Consider the following 22,280-nt stretch of genomic DNA (forward strand, 5'->3'; position numbering starts at 1 on the left):
CGATAGGCCTGTTTTGTCATTGCATAAATGTTGATCAAGCACAATATACGGCAATAAACATTAATGGATTATTTATCATAGCTGGAGGTCAAAGTTCAAACCAAATTCAATCTTGTTTTTAAAACAGATCTTCCGAGATTCACGGTCTGGTTCCAGAAAATTCAGCTGAAGAGTGTAGATCTGTCAGTGCCCTTGAGAAAAAGCCTCTTGGCCGCTTTATGCTCAATGAACATTGGAATTTTAATCAGGATCCTTTAGTCCAGGAACATATTTGTCACCTTCCCCATAAAAAACAAATATAAACAACTCGACTCCCGAGAGTAACGACGCAATAAACTTTCCTCTCATTTCAGGCAGTGGAACTTAATATGGTGATAGGGAATAAATGGACTTCTGGGACGTCCCACTTTAGCATTTGCAGGGCCGTGGGACTAAACCAGGCTGGCCTGGCCTTATTTTTTGTAGATTTGGGGGTCTGTAAGATTTTTACAGACCCCCAAATCTATATAGTCTATATAGTTTTGAAAGTAGTCTCTTATGCTCACCAAGGCTGCATTTATTTGCATATCAAACAAACAGTAACTGTTTTCTATTTTAAGAGGTAATTTATTTATTTGATATGAAGCTGAATTTTCAGCATCATTACTCCAGTCTTCAGTGTCACCTGATCATTCAGAAATCATTTTAAAATGCTGATATATTAATGACTGTACTGTCCATTTGAATTGCTGGTACCTTTCTGAATATTTTTAATAAATAACAAAAAGTACTGACCCAAAACTTTAGTGTAATTGTGTAAAATGGGCAGAATTGGGATGAGAACCCTCTGTCCTCAGCTGTTTAGACTCTCGTTCTGACGGCACCCATTCACTGCAGAGGATCCACTGGTGAGCAAGTGATGTAATGCTAAATTTCTCCAACTCTGTTCTGATGAAGAAACAAACTCATCATCTTAGATGGTCAGAGAGTTCAGCAAATTTCTATTTTTGGGTGAGCTATGAACAAACTGTTAAAAGTTAACAACATTAAATCAAAAATTGGACACAAAACAGATGATGAATTACACCTTTATGGTTAGTGTTAAAATTTTATTCTATGTATAAAAAAAGAGTGCAAATTCTGCACAATCTGGAATTTTTAGTAAAGACCCAAAACAGACCATCTGTACATGAACATACAAAAAATTCTGCATTTTGGTCTTCTGGAAAATGTTTTGTAAGATTATGATAAAACACCGGCCCTGCTGTGAACAGAATGGACTTACAAAAGAATAAATAATATTAATGAATAATCTTACTTTGTGTGTTATAATGTAGCACCTTTGCACTTTTAGAGGTATGAGTAATTAATTGAGACAGAAATGCATTCCCTTGCTTTATCCTGTGTGAATTTTTCCAGTGTTAAAAATCACTTAAATAATAACAAATTCTACTTAAAACAACTTATAGCAATGGTACTTTGTGTTTTTGACTGGTAATACATTAAAATACAAAGCTGTTCAAGCGTTTTCTGTGTTTGTAAAAACATGTAGTTTGAAAAAGAACATAAAATAACATGTTTTGATCGCATCCCTGGAAATAGTGTGCTTTTCAAAAGATTTCTTTTTCATAATACTGGATCAGGGAAAAGGGTTCATTTATAAATTGGTTCACAAAATTCAAGCCTCGAACAAATGGCAACCGCTTTTTTTGGTGATTCAGAATAATAGGTGAGATTCTGCACAGGAGCAACTACCAGTTTGTCTCTTAAGGTGAGTGATCATAAAAATCTTTTCCACCTTTTTCTAGTTCTGTGCTCTTGCTCACTTCTTCTGTCCAGGGTTCAAATAGTGTTTCATGCTTCTGATGTTTTGAACGTCTAGATTTAAAATATTCCCAAATCCAACGCATGAACCCAGAAGAGAGTCTCAAACAATCCTCCATCCGAACATCTTCTGTGTCAGAATTGTCTTTTTCCTCATGACTTTGAGCAGACAACAAAATTAGAAGTGTTTTTGTTTGTTTGTTTTTGAAAAGTGAATAGTGCCATATCTCTTAATGTCCCAGGACACGCTGCTTCATAAATAAGAACTCATTTGGGAGAGATTGCATTCATCTGATTATCTGTGAAAGAATGATAGAAAGAGACATAGTCAGCAATATTGTTAGCATTATTAGTTTTACTGTATATTAAAGGTATCACTTAATCACCAATAGATCCTCTGCAGTGAATGGGTGCCGTCAGAATCAGAATCAGTCCGAACAGCTGATAAAAACATCACAATGATCCACACTGCTCTAGGCCATCAATGAATGTCGTGTGAAGTGAAAATCTAATAATAAACAAACTGTTTGAAAGTGTTTGAAAGAAACAAATTCATCATTAACACACTTGAACTGTAATTTCTAGCCAAAATGCCAATCCATTATCCATATTTATGCTTCCTCCAGTGAAAAAGTCTATTCCCTGTTGTCCTCTCACATCAAAATTCTTTGACCAACGGTGCTTGATCTCTGCATATTTTTCTCTTCATTCAGATAAGATGACTTCTCACTTGAGAAAAGTATATTATGGATAGAGGACTTGTATTTTAGCTCAAAGCAATGGTTTGAGGTTAAAAACGTCTTAATGATAAGCTTGTTTATTTCAAACACATAGCTTTTTGATCCACAAGACATGAATTGATGGACTGTAATTGTGTGGATTACTTATCATTCTGTCCTTCTGACGGCACCCATTCACTGCAGAGGATTTATTGGTGAGCAAGTGATGTAAATGACTCCAAATCCAAAAATTGTTTCCAATGAAGAAATAAACTAAAAAATAAAAAATACATAAACATCTCCATCTTGGATAGCCTGAGGGTGAGTACATTTTCAGGAAATTGATATTTTTGGCTGAACTATTCCTAATAATATTTGAGCAGCTTATACCTGTGTATGTTTGTATTACATGAGCAGGGCTCTCATGGCAGACTTGCTGATGCGATTGCGCTGTTTTCTCCTCCTTTTCGGGGGGTGAGGAGCTGGTCTGGGGGCGTTGTGTGGAGGGAGTTGTTGCACAGGAGGAGATGCAGTACCTGTTTGTAACAACAAAATCAACTTTTAATCGAGCTATTCTGATCTTGCAGTGTTGTGCGGTATTGTTGTGCTATGTTGAATCCAATCACATTAGCACGATAAAAAGTCATGCATTTTTATAATGCTGTCAACACTGCAATGCACAAGTTAATGTAGGCGTATGCAAGTGTTACTTCCTCTTCCTGGTGTGTCTGGTAGTGTTTATTTAAAATCAGCTGAGATATTCATAGACACTGGTTGAAAGAATCAAACTGAACATGGTACAAATATGCCCCAGACAGACAAAAGCACAGTAAAAAATGAGCACAGAATAATTACCCTCTGACCTGTTCATAGTGGAAGATACAGTAGTTCATTTTTTATCTATCCATCTATCTGTTTGTGTCTGTAATGCATTCTAACACCCACCCAGAACACCCTAGCAAATACACAGTAAAACACCCAGAATACTGCAGAGTAAATCCCCTGAAGTTTTGCCTAAGGTTTGTCTAGAAGAAAAATTTACTTTGCATCTCACATAGAAACCGCAATCCAGTAATTTTTTGTATCTTGATTTGAGTTTGTATATCGATTTGAGAAATACAGCTAAAAATATTTGAATTTACATAAATGACAATATAAAGTAAACTTAGGGTGCTTTTGCTTTCTTAAAAGATTTATTCACCTAAAAATAAAATTTCTATCATCATTTGATCACCCTAAAATTTTATATCAGTTTCTTTCTTATGTTGAGCACAAAAGAAGACTATAGTATTATTATATATATATATTTTTTCATTCTATGGAAGTCAGTGGCTACGTCAACTATTTGGTCATTTTTTTTTAAATATCTTCTACTTCTACTTTGGAACAACTTGAAGGTGAGTAAATGACAGAATTTTCACTTTTAGATGAACTGTGTTTTTAATGCAAGTTTTAAGCAGAGATTACAGTGGCACAGAGCTGAGATGTTCATTTAGAAAGCTACGGACATAAAAGTGAAAATTCTAAAAGATCGTAATGAACAGCCAATCAAACTTACCTTACGTATTTTTGTTGTCTAAAACATAAGTTGACTTATTACTTTAATAACACTGTATTCTGTCCATAACTATGAATAAATTCTTTCCAGACACGTAACAAGTGAATAGAAAAACCTGTTATTTTACCTGTGCGTTGTGCGGTTGTATAAGTGTGTTCTTGTTTGTGATGGAGCTGCTGTGTATTCTTCTGTTGAGCTTTGAGGTGATGATTGTGTTTTTCTTCATCCAGGATTTTGTGCATTTCCAGCAGTTCTTCCATTTTCTCCTCCTTGTCCTTTTTGCCCATTTGTCTCTGCTCTAGCTCTTCCCTTTTCACCTCTACGTCCGCTGTCTCACCTTTCACATTCTGACCATTATCCTCTACAGACTGAAACACTTCTCCTCGATTCTGATTGGCTGTCCCAGTGGCCTTAGAGGTGATTTGGTCTGTCTGATTGGTTGTTTGCAAATGTTTGTTTTCTTGCGTTAGATTAGATTGGTGCATAAAAGTATGATTGATCAATTCCAATGTACTGATGTTATAATCTGATGTCTGATTTGTTATACTTCGGTTAGCATTACTCTGCGATTCGAATTGCGTAACGTTGTGCAATGATAAATCAGTTTCTTCCTGCTCGGTATGATTTGGCAGAGAAGCCGTCGTTCCCTGTGTTGCAGTGTCATTAATTTTGCCTTGTCTCCTTCCATCCCCAGGGTGACGGTTATGACCTTTGCCCCCTCCATACTGCGTCTCGTTCAGACCCCAGCCGTCCCGGCCGAATCCTGATTCAGAGAACCTCTCTTTGGGCAACCAGCTGTGGCTGAGCAGGTCCTCCAGGCTTATCCTCTGGTTGTGTTTGAGTTCATCCCTGCGGTGGAGCTCATCTTTGGGTCGAGGTTTCCCTGAGCGTTCCCGTCCTTCTTGTCTGTGGCCGGATGACTTCCGGCGTTGAGGGGGCCGAGGAGCCGGCTGACAGCGGCACTCTACGTGGTCGAGAACGGAGACGACAGCCTTATCATAGAGCGGCCGCTTGTTCACGTACTGTATCTTCATCACCTGAGGATGAAGAGGAGAGCAAAGTAAAAAATGGCTTGTTTGAGTATATTGTGAGCATGCACTTGAAAAGAGAGAGTGTGTGTGTGTGTGTGTGTGTACCTGTAGGTATCGTGTGTGTGTAAGTACAGGCACACACTGCAGGCTCTTGGTGTTACAGCAGCCCGAGCACCTCTGCACCTCCACGCACGGAGGCCACAACAGGAAATCTGCATTGCTACGGTCCAACATGGAGCGAGTGACCTCAATGACCTCTGTCCTGAGCTTACAGATGGCTTGCTGAGCAGGCTGAGCGTCTGCAGACGAAGATGCAGGCACATTAACTACGTGCTAAACAGCAATTAGACTAACTTCATTTGTAAAGGCGCTTGCTCGTGCGAAATGCTCCTCCGTTATTTTAAGGTGCTGTGTGTGGTTGACATAGTGTTGCTAGGTGGGAGCTAATCATTTGGCTTCCCATGCAGCTCATGACTAAACAAAACTGGCTACATGATAATAACCAGGGGTATTGTAATAATTTAGCATTGACTTTGACCATTATTTGAAACTATTTGTTATGTGCATTATTTGAAAGCTGCAGTCATGCACGCAACAAATCTAAACAATTTTAGATATAACTTAGTTAAAATAAAATAAAGTATGTTTTGGAATATATCTGAAATTTGACATTTCTGTGCACTTAGTCTATCAAGTAACCCCTTTTTGAAAAATCCACCGAGAGACTGTGTTTAAACTTTTGTGGTGAATGAACCTACCTAATGTTGTATTATGCATAGGAAGGTATTTGTTAAATACATATTTAACAAATAATGGTGACATGAAAGAGAATAAAACAATATAGAAACAAGCAAGAAACGAGAATAAGAACAAAGTAGGTCGGACTTACCCAGAAGACTGCGTGGCAGACGGTTGCTGGTGTCGTTGTCATTGTGACTGTCTGGCTCAATCTCTGGAGAAGAAAATGACAGCAACGTTGAATCATCAGGGAGTGATAGAAATGCGTGAGATGCAGACCCTTGTAGGAAATCGCAACTTGTTTCTGCTTTCCCAGAAATGAAAGTTACAGTAGAAGAGGACTGGCATTTTCAAATGCTTATTCACTTAGTTAATACAGATAAGAGTTTCTGCTTCTGTACATGCTTTTAATATAAATTAGGACAGCTTACATCAGGGATGGACAACTTCAGTCCTGGAGGGCCACTGTCCTTCAAAGTTTAGCTCCAACCCTAATCAAACTCACCTGCCTGTAGCTTTCTATTGATCTGGATGACATTGATGAGCTTGTTATGGTGTGTTTGATAAGAGTTGGAGCTAAATTCTGCAGGACAGTGACCTTCTAGGACCATACTTGCCTATCCCTGGCTTACATAGATCAAGGTCAAAAAGTTGTTTCATAAAAAAAGTATTAATAAAGACAATCTATATTACAATTGGGATGCTGTAGCCCAAAGTCATAGTTAACATATTTATGAAAGAGTAGGCTTATATTAGCCTCCAGGTGTCTATTTTCTTTATAAGCCGCCTAACCCATTAAAAGGGCACTTTGTCACTTTTTGCAGCATTTATTTAATTTGTTTGCCCTGATCCCTTGCTCCACAAAAGATGATCCATAATCCTGCATGAGAGGTGCGTTTCTGTGAGATCTAACAATATTTTAATTATGTAAAGAGAGATTATTTACCTATAGATTCAGAGAACAGCAAAAACTGCAAGTCCTGAATAGAAGACACAGAGCCACCCTTCACCAACTCCACCACAGCGGCCGGAAGAGGATCAGCCTCGAGGGAAGAAACACAATGACATTCAGGTTCAATTCAACACAGAATACTGAAGAAGAAACAAACTTCGTATCGTGGTTTTTACAAATGTATGAAGCAACACATCTGTTTTTAAAATTGCTAATAATAAGAAATATTTCTTAAGCAGAAATTCAGCAATATTAGAAAGATTCGGAAGGATCATGTGACACTGAAGACTGGAGTAATGATATATATATATATATATATATATATATAATGTGCCATAAGTTAGTCAAGATTGCCAAAAATAGACCCAGATAGACTGATGCAGACACTGACACAATGCATTATTTTGTCATGAAGACCTAATACATTTTTGTTATCCTCCTTGATACATTCAAAATAAATAAATGTACATGCAACACTGAATGCATCATTTATTTATTTTTAATCTATCAAAAATTATACAAAGCTTCTTTAAAAGTAAATTAAAAATATAATAAGTTACAATAAAATATTTAAGAATTTTCTTATTGGGATTTTAATAAGTTAAATTTAATAACGGTCAATTGTACAGTTTAACACAACATTTGGGCTCAGAGTTCTGAATGACCAATTATAAACAAAAATTCCAAAGAGCACATGAATAGAATAATGTGTATGTGTTGATCTGTGTTTGAGTGTGTGACAGTGAGACAGAGCGCAATGGATGCTGGTTTGTCTCAGGGTGTCAATGCAGGTCTTGGGGACACAATAGCCCTGTTCATACAGCATGTCCAGACAGGGGCCACTGACCCTCGTCTCATCTGGCAGCATTTATGCAGGACACAGGAAAGAGGGCAGAGAGGAAGTGGGGGATGGAGAAAAGGTGAGTTTGAGGAGAAGAAAGAGAGAGATGGATGAGGGAGGGAGGCTGCCGGAAGGATGGAGTACTTCAGTAATCGGCGTGATAAGGGAAATCAGTCACATTACTGGCTGGTGATGCAGACGGTTTTGCATGAGCCGAACAAATGCAGGAATTCAAGCGTGCCAAAAGTTAAGAAACATCCTAAATTTGCCACACCTCTTGCGGTATGCACATATAATCAAACACAAATAATTCATGGTGAACCACTGGTGTATCTTAAACTCTTGGGAGCTTTGAGAAGCACACTGGTCTTGGTTTGTCCAAGTCTTGTTAACCATCAGTTTTTCATTTTTAATTTCTCCATCACATCCTTAAACGTTCTATCATCTGTTTGTGCATCCATAAAGAACTGCCAAAACCACAGCAAGGTTTCAGTTCAGATCTATAGTGCACCAGGATGGGTTCATATGCAGATAAACGTTGTATGAATATTGATTAAATGTTGTCATTGTGATTTTTTGATACTGAAATTATAACAGCTCAGATGGATAGAATGAAAACAGTAAATTTGGGGTCAGTAATATTTTGTTTAATGTTTTTGAAAGAAGAGCATATATGCTTACCAAAGCTGCGTTTATTTGATCAAAAATACAGAAACAACAGTAATATTATGAATATGACTACAATTCAAAATAGCTGTTTTCTATTTGAATATACTTTCAAATGCTTTTTTCCCTTGTGAGTTGGATTTACAGTCATTACAATTTGCTCATTCGCTGCTCAAGAAACATTCCTTACTATTATTAATACTGAAAACTGCTTAATATTTCTGTGAAACTTTTTTTATTTTTGTTTTTTTTGCTCAGAAAATTCTTGTTCAGCATTCATTTGAAACAAAACTTTTGTAATCATGTAAAAGTCTTTACTGTGGATTTTGATTAATTTGTTCTCAAATGTTTCAGTGCTAGTGTATGTTTGGATATACACACCAACACACTCTATTTCACATGTTTATGATTCATTAACTTTTATAATATATTATACACACTAAATTACTTCATGGCTACCCAACGTAAATATATAGCATCGTACTTTTACAAAAAACAAAACAAAACAATACACATACAGATGGAACACACAAAGACCTCGCAGATTGAATATAATATAATATAATAGAATAGAATAGAACAGAATAGAACAACATTTGTATTGCTAAGGAGTTGCTGTTTCAACGCTCAGGAGATTTAATGGAGCTTTATAGATATCTGATTTTGGTTTGCAGACTTTAGTTTGGTGATTTAGAATATCTAAGCACAGGTTGGGACATTATTGATATCTCTTCAGAAAAATCTAAATCTGAATGTTGCAAAAATGTGCAAGTTAAGCTATACTGACACTTGCAGCTTGCCTCATCCAAGCAAACCAATGGGAGGGTGGTGTGTGCCTTGGTTGATTACCAGTGCTGACCCACACAACCCCTGAACCCTGCTACTAATATCATCAGAAAATGAAGGACAGGCCCAGAGCATTCTGGGATTGTGGAGGAGTGGTGGAATGCACAGCCCATGTAAGGGAGTAATGATACATAATTACACATCTGCTGACAATGCTCTCTCTCACACACATGCCCATATCATTTACTAACATATGCAAATATGCACAATCATCAGTTTGTATAGCTGCAAGAAACAATATTGCATGTTTTTCATTTTTATCTGTAAATGGAAACATAACCAAGTTAATATGTCTGTCTTGCCTATTTTTCACCAAGCATGATTCACATCCAAATCACACATCATAAACAGATGAATAATGATATTTTTACATGAGGAACTTCCAAAACGTACACCTTAAAGCTGAGAGGGACCATAATCACAGCTTTTAAATGAGTTTAGATCTTGTATTTCCCTTCCAACAAACATTACAATTTAAGCACATCCCGCTTGTTTTAGAAATGCCATGTCTATGAAAATGTGATTTAAGATCTACAGAAGAGGGAAATATTTCCTTGGGGGGGGGGTTACATTTTGGCTCGTTTGTAAACAAGACTCTCATATGGCTTCAGAGGAATATACTGTATGAGTATAGACCTATTTTCCGTGCTTTTGTCCTTTTTGTGGCTTGATAGATGATGTATCTACTTATTTATGGAGGACAATTTGGAGAATAAATAAATAACTGATTAATTATTGTAGATTCATTAATCAGCTAGTAATAATTAATTCGTGTAGATATTATTCACTCTATAAAGCAATGATAATTCAATCAATTCTTAATGAAAAAGAATTAGCCTATAAGAATGCAACAGGGACCAATTAACTTTTCAAAACAGAAAGTTGAGATTCATTAACGCGTCATGCGTCGCTCTTACCTCCGCATTGCCAAACCGCAGACACGTCGCCGCAAGTACCGCGAGAAGAAGCGGGATCCGCGATCTCATCTTGCTGCCGTGCCGCTGCGGGGCTCCACGGGGCAGCGCGCATTTAGAGAGACGCGCAGCAGACCCTCACCACTGGGCTCCGAGTCGCGAGTAAATATCGGGTTAATTAAGCAGCAGTTTGAGTCCCTCAGCGGCTCTGCAGGCTCGACATTCCTCTCAGTGCGCAAACATTCAAATTGCCCTCCACGGCAGAATGAGTCTCTATTCTGAGGAGCAAGTGGCCCATTTGAAGTCCTTTGAAAGGCAGTTCGCGGATTAAAGCGAAGAGGTTTGTTTCCAGGCGAAGCACAGAAATCCCGGATTCCTCAGATGGCGCTTATTTAATCATTCATTTGCATGGTTCAGACCAATAAAGAATTCTCTTAATATTAGCCTGTCTGAAAGAACGGTAATCTAAAGTACCTGTTCAGGCATGGCAATTAAAAAAAAAAAAGAAATTCAGATTACATAAAATGTCTTAAAAGTCAAACATGCTTTATATAAAAAATACAAATTTAAGAGTAATTTTAAAATAAAGTGATGCGCGTGCGGTCCTTTTGTTTTGGTATGAACTCCTCACTTATTAACTCCACTCCACCGTTGATAAAGCATAAAAACTGTTATATATTAAAAAGCCTTTCCGATTTCAGATGGTCCATGTGTAGTAGGCTACGCGAGGGTACATTGTCTGTAATAAAAGCGACATTAATGTAAATTAGCCTAAATCTAACTCGTGTTCTTGCGGTTTTCTTATCAATGTGCTCGCGTGCACGGCCCCGCGCGAGCCGTCTGTCCTGTGTTGATTATGTGACTGTGGCTCTGAGGAGGTTTTCAGGGGTCTGTATGTGGAGTCTTATCTTACCCTCCCCTTAAAGGCAGGGCTGAACTCAGGAGAAAGAGAAAGAGAGGGTGAGGAGGTGCTGAAGTCATGTTGCTGCAGTGTGAATGCCTGCATGATGTACTGTAGGCTACATTGGAACAAATAGAACATTATGATGTTTTTTGATAAAACTGAAAATAGAATGTACAACCCAATATATTATCAGTTACTCACCCTCATGTTGTTCCTTTGGCTTCATTTATTTTTAAATGTTCATGCTGCTTTTCACTAGAGCTACAAAATAAAAAAAACATTCAGCTATTCATTTACTGTATTCCAAATGTGACAGCTAGCTCAAATCTCGTTTGCATATTTACAATGTATTCAAATATGTAACTACTTCTTGCATGTCAGAAGAAGCTTTAATGGAATAGTTCACTCCAAAATGAAACTATTAAAACCCATTTAATCCTACCGGTCACAATAGTGACCGTAAAAAAAGGTTTTCTAAAGCTCTGAAAACCGTTTTAGGGCATTTCCTTAAAATATGGTGTAAAAAAATTAAGGGTAACAATTAAATATGTGCAGTGTCACATGGTTAGTGCAAACTGTCACATGTCCAGAGCAGATTAATTCCAGTTTGCACCATGAGGAGATGATGGCTAGCTACATCGAAGTTCCAAAACAAAAGGCTAGTAAAGTATGTTAACGTATGTAAAGTAAAGTATGTTAAAAGCTTAAGAAAATAATTCGGGCCAAGAAGCAAAACAAACTGGTAGCCATCAGCTGTAAGGGGCGTGTCTACTCATTATGCAGAGGAGAGAGCATTCAGTGCACAGGATGGAGCCAAATGATAGAAATGGCGTATAAAAAACAAAAGAGGAAAATGTCTGCGGAGCAAAAAAAAGTGTTAAGGCAAGAAGTAGGACCCTTGTAAATATCGTCTTGCTTTCCAGCGCTGGAGGGAACTCAAGGAGCGGAAGGCCTGCAATCGGACACAGTGGTTGCTTTGTTTCTTCTCGAAAGGTGAGTAACACCGTGTCTGAGCTACAGCAGTTAGTACACTGCAGTCTAGTACACTGGACACTGTTGAAAATCATTAAAAAAATTGTTTCAATACATCATAAATATGTTACATGACCCACCCTTGAATAAACAAAGCACAACTCAGGTTCATTATATAGAAAAATACCCAAGATTTATTTCTGGCTTACGCAAAGATATATTACACACACGAGGATGCTTTCATCAAAAGCTACCCAAACAGAAGGAGCCTTTCCACCACAAAGCAAAAAGAAATCACAGCAAATCTTATCAAAATAAACCCATAAGTTAAATTCATGAAACAAAACCTTGTGAATCACTCAGTTAGTTCAAAGTAAAATACATGCAAAGAAATAGCTCCTCTGTTCAAACACTAGACCTGTAGCATCCTCGTGCTGCAGTAATAAATAGCGGGGGAACAAACAATATACAAACAAAAAAAAAAAAAAAAGGGAAAAGAAAACTAGTCCGCCCCAAAGGCCTTTCCCATTTCTTTTGGTCCCGATTACCATCTCAAGCACTCGGGCGGACTAGACAATATACCCAAAAAACAAAAACAAACAAACCAAAAAAATCAAATACAACAAGAGCAACAAATGGGCTCCATAGAGCTGAAAATACAAACATCAAAACACCTTTATTATTCATTTTAAAACAATCATCCTATGTTAAAAACAATTTAATACTTCAAAATCAACTCATACCTGTCTCCAAGATCCAAACAAGTCCACATGCGAACCTCTCGCATACGAACACCACGAGTGTTGATTTTATTTCCGCCGGCCAGAAACAAAAGCACCTACTATTTTCGTTCCTACCCCTGACATTTATACTTGGCTAACCACACCCCCTTGATTCACAACTATATGGCCTTGACATCACTTGCTACATTCCACCCCCTCAAAATGCATCGACGACCCGACGATGTTAAAGACAGACTACAATTCAAGCTTCTTCTTCCACTACTGATCTTGGCAAATGATAGGGATTAAAATGTCGACCTGCTGTCCTTCTAGAGGATCTCCGAGTACCTCCCTCTATTAACTGAGAGCCATTTCAATCACATGACCTTGATCCTCCACTACTGACGACCCTAAATGTTCAGAGGGAGGGCCAACATCTTCAGGAGACTCAAATTGCACCGTTCCCAAAGGATAAAATTCTACCCCATCATCATCTGTTGCAGCTTTCCCTCGTTTGTGCATAACAGCCCTAGGAATCTCATCTACTCCAACTGTGGGCATTGGCACACTTCTAAGCTCAGTTCTATATACCTGTCACATTGGGCCATCTTGATCTACTGGAATAATTGAGTAAGGAGCCCCCCGTTCTTTAGGCTGTCGCACTACCTTATACAAAGTAGAGTCCCACATGTCCTGAATCTTGTTACGACCCCTCACTGCATGATTACATGTATAAACAAGAGCACCTTCTCCAATACCCAAATCTGTTACTTTGGACTCAAAACTTTAATCTCTTAGCTGCCTCCTAGACTCCAGCCGCCGCCTCACATGATCATAGGCCCCTTCCAATAACTCCTGGTGCTCTTTCACCCATTCTTCCACAGAACTTCCTCCTACCTCTTCTGCTTCAGCACCCAATGCAAAATCAATAGGTAGCCGAGGCTATTGACCAAACATCAGGTAATATGGAGACCTACCAGTTGACTGATGAACTGTAGTATTATAGGCATAAACTAACTGGGAGAGATACCGTGGCCAATGCCTCTTCTGGCCAGGGGGTAAAGTACGCAACAGATCATGCAGTGTACGGTTAAACTGTTCACACTGACCGTTGCCCTGTGGATGATATGGTGTTGTGCTGCTTTTTTGAATATTATAAACCTTGCAGAGCTGCTGTATCAGAGTACGTTCAAAACTCATGCCCTGATCTGAATGTATCCTACTAGGGAGGCCAAACAAATTAAACCAATGCTTCACCAACACATCAGCTACAGTACTAGCTCGCTGGTCCTTTGTGGGAATAGCCTGAGTATATTTGGAGAAAACATCTGTTAATACCAATATATTTTCCCTGCCATCCGATGCTGGCTCCAAGACTATTGCCACTACCTCGTGTGGACGACTGGCCTAAATACTCCCCATGAAGTGCCTAACTTTAGGTTGCACAGCCTTAGCAAGAATGCACCTTCCACACTCATGACACCATTTCTCGATGTCTTTTGCCATACAAGGCCAATAACAGCGCGATCACACCAACTGTAAAGTGCGTTCCACGCCTTGATGTCCATGGTTATCATGAAGACTGGAAAGCACATTCTGCTGCAAACACTGAGGCAGAACCAGCTGAAAGACCTCCTTACCTCCGTCTGGAGCATAAATGCACCGATATAGCACTGAATCTTTCTCCTTAAGCCGGTCCCACTGTCGAACAAGCTCCTTAGTACCTGGCCCAAATGTAGCTCGCTCCTTTGAACCCGGAAATCTATCTTCCATCCAATGAACCAAAAAAGGTCTGATAACTGGATCCTGCTTCTGCAGCAAAGCAAGAGCTACCCCTGAACAACCTGGAAGAGTCTCAATCTCAGACTAAACACACAAAGATATTCTCTCCACAGTATTCCCTCCACTATGAACTTCAGACAACTTGGGCTCCATATACCTCTCGGGATAATGCGTATGCGTTCCCATTTCGAGACCCTGGACGATACTTCAAAGTCAAATTAAATGCAGCTAACTGAGCAGCCCATCTCTGCTCTACCGCACCAAGTTTGGCAGTATCCAGATATTGCAATGGATTGTTGTCAGTATATACTGTACAAGATGTACCCAGCAAGTACTCCCTAAACTTTTCGGAGATTGCCCACTTAAGGGCAAGGAACTCTAACTTCATGGAGCTATAGTTCTGCATGTTTTTTTTTTCAGATGGGCTTAGCCCCCTACTGGCAAAAGCAACTGGTCGTAACTTGCCATCATGCTCCTGTGACAACACGGCTCCAAGACCCGAATGGCTAGCATCTATTTCTAAAACAAACGGCTTCTGAAAATCGGTATAAGCCAAAACTGGAGCAGATATCAGAGCTTGTTTCAACTGATGGAAAGAATCATCACACTCTACATTCCAATATAAGCCAAGTGGTTTCCTTGGAGTCTTACCTCTTTTTCCTGCTACAATTAACTGGGCCACCACTCGATGCAATGGTGCTGCCATCTTTGCAAAACCTGCAACAAACGTACGATAGTAACTGGCGTAAACCAAGGAAAGATCGCAGTTCTACAAAATTACTTGGAGTTTTCCAATCCCGTACTGCTGCCACCTTATCTGGGTCTGTAGTAACTCCTTCCGCCGAGACCACAAGACCAAGGTACCTAACCCGAGTCTGAAAAAAATGACACTTGGACAATTTGACCTTTAAACTCTGTTTCTGTAGACACAACACCTCCTCCAACCGTTCCAAATGCTGTTGATCAGAGGAAGAAAACACAATTAAATCTTCCAAGTATAACAAAACTGATTGATACCGGCAGTCACCAAACATACGCTCCATGAGGCGCTGAAAAGTACTAGGAGCAGTGTTGGGCAAGTTACTTTTAAAAAGTAATTAGTTACAGTTACTAGTTACTTCTTCCAAAAAGTAACTAAATTAGTAACTCAGTTACAAATTTTTAAAGTAACTAGTTACTTAAGAAAGTAACTATTGCGTTACTTTCAAGTAAAATTAAATTTTAAATGCTCAAACGTGACCCCACCTCTACCCCTCTTTAAAGGAACTTAAAATACATGTGCATGTTCAATTATTTATGATAAATCTGAATATTATAATGAAATGGACACTTAATACAATACATTATTAACAGAAACATGAAACATTGTACACACATCTAAAAAAAAAAGTTGCTGTGGGTCAAAGTGAGACTAGCCTCCAATCAAATGGCATGTATGTAGATATTATGTTTATATAGTGGATCAATGCAAATAACACGATAGATTTTTGGGAACTTTTGATATTTCCTTTTATTGTTTCTTTAATTTCTTGAAGGAAAAAGTAATGTATATACTTCTATTTAGAGAAGGCTACTTTTGGATTATTTGGGCTCGTCGCCATACCTGTCTCTCGTTGACTGACTGGCTTGTGTTGTTCGTTGTGTGTCCTGTCCTGTCCGATGATGGGTCGTTCGCGAATGAGCGTTAGTGATGATGGATCGACTCGTTCGCGAATGAGCTTTTGAGGAGTCGTTCGCGATTCGCGAATGAGCCGACTCTAAGAGCCGGCTTTTTTAGTTGAACTTCGGGAGCTGGCTCGCATATCTGAAGAGCCAACTCTATTTTTTCAAATTTAGCCTATAGAAATTAAATAATTATGTAATAAAAATTGAAATATTATAGTCAAAGTCATTTAAAGAGCCGTTTGTGAGCCAAAGAGCCGGCTCTTTTCAGTGAGCTGAGTCAAAAGAGCCGAATTCCCATCACTACTATGCGTGCTTTCGAAAACCCGCCCAACTCTACCTCTGATTGGCTTACAATGAAATTTTACTCTACCTCAGCCAATCGTCAGCATTTATGCGCTTGTCTCGTGCTCTGCCCACTAACCAAGGAAGAACAGTAAAAAAAAGTATTTGCCTCTCGCTCAGAGATCTAGTTGGTCTGATGAAAAAAAAAAACAGCTTCATCATCAGTTATAGTAACGCGCCGCATTTTTTGGCAGTAACGGTAACGGCGTTATTAAGATGAGAAGAGTAATCAATTAGATTACTCGTTACTGGAAAAAGTAATGCCGTTAGTAACGCCGTTATTTATAACGCCGTTATTCCCATCACTGACTAGGAGCAATATTTAATTAATAAAGCTTTAGCTTTCAATTGCTCAGTCTCATCTAAACCATCAAAAGATGGAAAATCCATCCACTCTTCCTCCAAGTTATCAACTTGCTGAGAGGTAACATAAGCCATACATTCATTACCACCAACCTTCTCAGAAAACTCAGCTTGTGGATCCTGCTCAGCCACCACATTAGCCACAGAAACAGTTGCTATAACCCTACGTGGGGTCAACCAAACATCAGAATAACTGACATTGGTTACAGGTACATAAGCAATTCCCCTCTCAGATGAAATAAAAGCCGCAGATACCAACAGCCCCTCTTGCAAAACACCCTCATCAAAGTCTAGTGGTTCAACTAAAAATTTGTTCTTGTGAGGGGACCTTAGGACATGTGACTGGAACAAATGTTAAAGCTGCTGCAGCAACACACACTGAAGACCCACCCCACACTTTTACCTTATGAGACTCCAATTAATTCATTATAGCTTCCTCAACTTGGCAATGCCTCAGGGCTTGCCTCCATCCTGGGGCAGAATCCTGCACAGAAGGGATATCAAAAAGACTGGCGCCATGTTGTTGAGATAACTCTTGATAAAACCCTTTAATGATATTCATACCTAAGACAGCAGGGGTTTAAAAATTGTTATACTTCATTTGAGGGTTCCTGGGATATTTCACTACAAGGATACCCATAGATGGCATGCAATTTCCAAGAACTGTGATGTCCAACTCTAAATAGCCCAAATAAGGCAATTTTAAACCATTTCCCGCTCTAAGATCTAACCATGAACAATCATGAAGTGGCACATTCTCAAGGTGTTTAAAGTGTTTATTATAACAACTCTCAGTTGTGGTGGTAACCATTGATCCTGTATCCAACAATTAAGAAATCACTACATCCCCAAACTTAACTTCCATCACTTTGAGTGTTGTCATAGAATGAGTAAATATGTTGATGGTCACAATAATGACCGGTGGGATGTCAGTGAATTTAGTTATACATTACAATATAAATCAAATTGTAGTTGTTAGTGAAAGCTGAACTAAAATGTTGCAATGACAAAATATTGCACTAAATTAAAAGTTCAAATCTTACAAATACATAATATAAGTGATGTAATACTGTATTACTGTAATACAGTATTTTTTGTCCTTTATCTGTTTTGAAAATTGGGATTAATGATTTAGACGAATTTGTTACTTCATTGGAACAGATTTAGTGCAATGCTTTTAAATAGTGAAGCTCTCTTTTCAGTTGGCATGCTCTTTATACAATTGTATGGCAAATGAGGCAATTCACATATTTGAGGAAAAAAGGTCAAACAATGCATAAAAATTAGAGAAATAATAATAATAATAATAATACAAATAATAAACAAATAACATAAAAAGTTAATGTTTCATTGGCATAGAATGAATGGGATGGTGGCTGACATATTCTCTTTAGCCAAGGCTCTTTGAAATGTTTTCATAGCATTGCCCAAGGTAATGGAATCTAAAGTTGTGTCTTAATACCAAAACTAAATCTTACGACCTTTCAGATTTGCACAATGGGTGTCCAAGTTATGAAACCAAGAGGTTGGTAGCCTAAAATGAAGGGACAGAAATAGCTTTCAAATGTTCATGCATTAGATTAAACTAAACAGATCTTTATTAAACACTGTAATATAAAGGTAACTGATTTTAAATCTATTACAAATCCGGCTCACAATATACTGTAATGTTTCTTTGCCACATAGGCATTGCTCATTAAAAAATAGCCTTTTTAGTGAGGAAAAAAAAAATATATATAAATGTGTTCTAAATAATGTTTTTACGTTCTAAAGAACCATTTGTGAAATGGAAGGGTTCCATGGATGTTTAAGGTTCTTCATGAAAACATCAATGCCAGTAAAGAACATTTATTTTTAAGAGTGTGGTACAAATATCTTTAGATGAGGATCTTGAAGTCATATTGCTTATAGTTCAGTTTAATGTGAAAATGCATTAGAACAAGCAAATGTATCTTTTGTATTAAGGTCCAGGTTTAAGAAGAGATTAATAAAAAAAAAGTGCAGAAAGTGGTTTATGCTCATGCTGATCTGTGATCAATATCATATCCACCAAGACATTCATACATATATGTCAAATAATGCAGAGGAAAGACAGGAGGCAAAAAAAGTCCATAAACTGAAAAGATTTAATACCTTTAAAACCAAATCAGCACTTTTATCAACTGCAGATTGTGTTCTATGGTACTGTATATTTAAAAGAACTTGCACTTTAAAAGATGTTAATGAACCACATGTATGATGAAAGTCTACTAGAAAAATGTGTGGGCAGCTGCCAGTGGCCTCAAACAAAAGAGCTCTGTGGCCATGTCACATCACGATGAGCACTGGCACAGAATTATCAGTGACACGCGTGCGTGAGCAGATATGATCTGTCTTATTCTGAAAAAAAGGACAGGTCAAGAGGGCAAGTGTGTACAAAGGCTGGCTGGACAACCTCTCACAACTATGATCCAAGTTCTCATTAAGATCTCTGCTTGTGCAATGTTCATCTTTATATTCTCCATTCATCTCACTCCCACGCTCCCTCTTTCTCCTTCCATTTCTTTGTCTCCCACTTCCTCTCTCCTTCTCACTGCCCCTCTCATCCTTTTGATATTACACTATTCCTTGTTTGTTTTCATCTGAAATATGTACCCATTGTTCAAGTCTGTTCATGATTATGTACTTCTCTCTGTACATGGCAAGTTTTTTCTGCCAGAAAGACTTCTGGAACTCAGACTTCTGGAACTTCTGAAACTACACTTTCTACTCATTTAGATCATTTTGCACATTATTTTACATCATTATTTTTGGATTTCCAATTGGCGATGCTAGTGCAGCAGAAATTACTCACATAAACAGCCATTTAAATGGTTCTTAAAGTGTTCTGAGAGTCAAAAATTAAAATTTGCTGAAAACGTACTCACTCTCAGGTCATCCAAGATGAAGATGTGTGTTTTTTTTCCTTCATCAGAACAGATTTGGAAAAATTTAGCATTACATCACTTGCTCACCAATGGATCCTCTGCAGTGAATGGGTGCCGTCAGAACGAGAGTCCAAACAGCTGATAAAAACATCACACTAATCCATATAACTCCAGTCCATGAATGTCTTGTGTAACAAAAATCAGATAATAAACAAATCCATCATGAATACGCTTTTACATTTAAATTGGTGCTTTTGGCAAAACAATTGTCCTCTAATCAAAATATTGCCTTCTCCAGTGAAAAAGTTGTCTCGTCTGAATCAAGATAGAAATATGCACAGATCAAGATTCCAAGCCAAAACAGTTCTAAACAAATATGTCTGTGGATTTTGATATTAGACAACAGGGGATGGACTTTTTCACTGGAGGTAGTGTTATTATAGATTTTGAAATGGTATTTTGGCCAGAAGTGATAGTTTAAAGTTCAAATATCTTAATGATGGATTTGTTTCTTACAAATATGCATCCCTTCACAAGATGTCAATTGATGGTCTGGAGTCATGTGGATTATTTGTGGATTACTGTGATGTTTTCATCTGCTGTTTGGACTCTCGTTCTGACGGCACCCATTCACTGCAGAGGATCCATTGGTGAGCAAGTGATGTAGTACTGAATTTCTCCAAATCTGTTCTGATGAAGAACCAATCTCTCCACATCTAGAATGGCTTGAAGGTGAGTAAATTGTCAGGAAAATTTATTTTGGTAAACTATTCTTTTGAGCATGTTTTTGTTTTTTAACTGAATGAAATGCACGAGGCCATCTCCAATTCTCTTTGCTTGTTTTTCACAACAACAAGCAGAATGATTTGAGATGCAAAAGTCTGTGGCCAGGTCGATTTGGATAAAAAGCTTAATTATCAAGAAATATAACTTACTTTTAGGATTGTGCTAAAATTATTTAGCACTGTAATAACTGTGATTGGAGCTCTGTCTTGCTGTGACGTCATAACCATCTTTGCTCCTGGACAGGATGCTGTACAACACGAGTAACAGCAGGGCTCAATGAACCGGATAAAGACCGGAGAGGAACACTATTGTTCAGAACTGCAGAGCCATACAGCACAAATCCAGCTGTTGGGACTCACGGGTGTGTTCACTCACACTGAGAGTGTAGCAGATCAGTTAGAAATGCAGTCTAGTCTGGTGAACATGGTGCACTTAAGTCTGATCAGTGTTTCTCCACAGCCCCATCACTACAGCTCCAGTGACCCTGCAGCAACACCAAACTAGAAATAGGCTACTTTTTACAATACTGCTGTACTAGATGTCATTTAACTGTACAGTGACTATTGTCACAAATTATATTTTTCTAATAATTTACAATAATGTTAAGCAATTAATATTAAAGGGGGAAACAGTCTCACAAAGTATAGCTAAGTAACTTATTTTGAGACTTCAGTTGTTAAATGAATGAAGGAATAAATAAATGTACTAGAATAAAATGTATCTATGAATAAAAGTTTGAAACCTTTTAAAACCAAAATAGAAGTTTTATCAACTACATTACTGTGCATTTAATTATGTGGTGTATTAAAAAAAAGAATCAATTGTGTTAGAGCTAATAAACCACGGTTTATGAGGTTGGTAAGAACGTTAATTTCTCTAATGTTATTTTAATCTCTGAAGAGCTGATTTAAAAAAAAAAACATTTTTAAGTCATAATTTCTTGTATGTTTTATAGATTTAACAAATCAAACAAACCACAAAAGAAAGACTCTAAAATGAGAGAACAAAGATTGAGACTGAGAATGAGAGAGATGAAATAAATCATACTATTCACTGATAACACAATGAAGTAATGAGTTATGACAAATGGTCACTCCTCTGCATTGAACCTTTCGCTTCAGAGCATTTTAAATGGGCCATTTGTCATCATCTCTGCTGTGATGAAGAGGCTTCTACTGGACCTCTGGATTATTCATCGATTTGCTCTCATCAAACAACATGCTACTGTTGTCCTCTTCCGGCCGAATTGGTGACGTTTTGTGCATCTCCTCTTAAACCAAACAAGCTCTTGAGTTTTCCATAGCCTAACCTGAACTGTGCTTCCTCAAGCCATACAGTACTGCAGTGTCACTGGAATCTTTCCACATTACACCCTGAAGACTACACCCTCCTCATAACCTGTCTGAAATAATAGCACATTAGTTGCTCTACTTCTTAACAGACAATGTGTCCCCAAAACCATTTGTGTTTCAGAACAGAAATAGTGCAAGGAAGACTCGACTCACAACACGTTGCTAAGCTAATGATGCAATACAGTAAGCATACAAAAAAAAAAACACATAACACCATAATTAATTATTTATTATAATAGCAAATTATTTTTAACTTGTGCACCATTTCCATTTTATTATTTTAACTTATATTATCTAAATGTTAAACATACTTATAAATATTACAGTGATCTCGCCATTCATAACTCATTTTATTTCCATAATTTGACATTTCATAGTGAATTTAAAAATACTTAGATTACAGATGGCTCATTTCCAC

At 37.9% G+C, this 22,280-nt stretch overlaps 1 protein-coding gene across 2 annotated transcripts; it reads right to left on the reverse strand.

Moving 5' to 3' along the window:
- Nucleotides 1-1,074: 1,074 nt before the first annotated feature.
- LOC113047958 (uncharacterized) lies at nucleotides 1,075-10,958 on the reverse strand. Of its 2 annotated transcripts, none has more exons than XM_026209409.1 (7): nucleotides 10,072-10,956; nucleotides 6,796-6,892; nucleotides 6,001-6,063; nucleotides 5,217-5,410; nucleotides 4,208-5,117; nucleotides 2,913-3,058; nucleotides 1,075-2,102 (listed from the first exon to the last, which is right to left on the reverse strand). In XM_026209409.1, exons 1-6 carry the CDS (start codon nucleotides 10,138-10,140, stop codon nucleotides 2,928-2,930), a joined length of 1,464 nt encoding a protein of 487 aa, XP_026065194.1. In that variant the 5' UTR covers nucleotides 10,141-10,956; the 3' UTR covers nucleotides 1,075-2,102; nucleotides 2,913-2,927. The 2 variants fall into 2 exon arrangements, with proteins under 2 accessions (XP_026065194.1, XP_026065203.1); XM_026209418.1 differs by lacking the exon at nucleotides 1,075-2,102 and adding an exon at nucleotides 2,171-2,795 and having other exon boundaries at nucleotides 10,072-10,958.
- Between the last annotated feature and the right edge of the window lie 11,322 nt (nucleotides 10,959-22,280).

The sequence above is a fragment of the Carassius auratus genome, chromosome 3, assembly GCF_003368295.1.
Source record: "Carassius auratus strain Wakin chromosome 3, ASM336829v1, whole genome shotgun sequence".
NCBI lineage: Eukaryota > Metazoa > Chordata > Actinopteri > Cypriniformes > Cyprinidae > Carassius > Carassius auratus.

Excerpts from the sequence above, each read along its gene's own strand:
- LOC113047958 (XM_026209409.1), bottom strand. The coding sequence starts at position 10,140 with ATGAGATCGCGGATCCCGCTTCTTCTCGCGGTACTTGCGGCGACGTGT. Across the intron at positions 6,064-6,795 it reads GCTGTTCTCTGAATCTATAG|AGATTGAGCCAGACAGTCAC; the intron begins GTAAATAATCTC and ends TTTCTTCTCCAG. Across the intron at positions 5,411-6,000 it reads TCTGCCACGCAGTCTTCTGG|ACGCTCAGCCTGCTCAGCAA; the intron begins GTAAGTCCGACC and ends CTTCGTCTGCAG.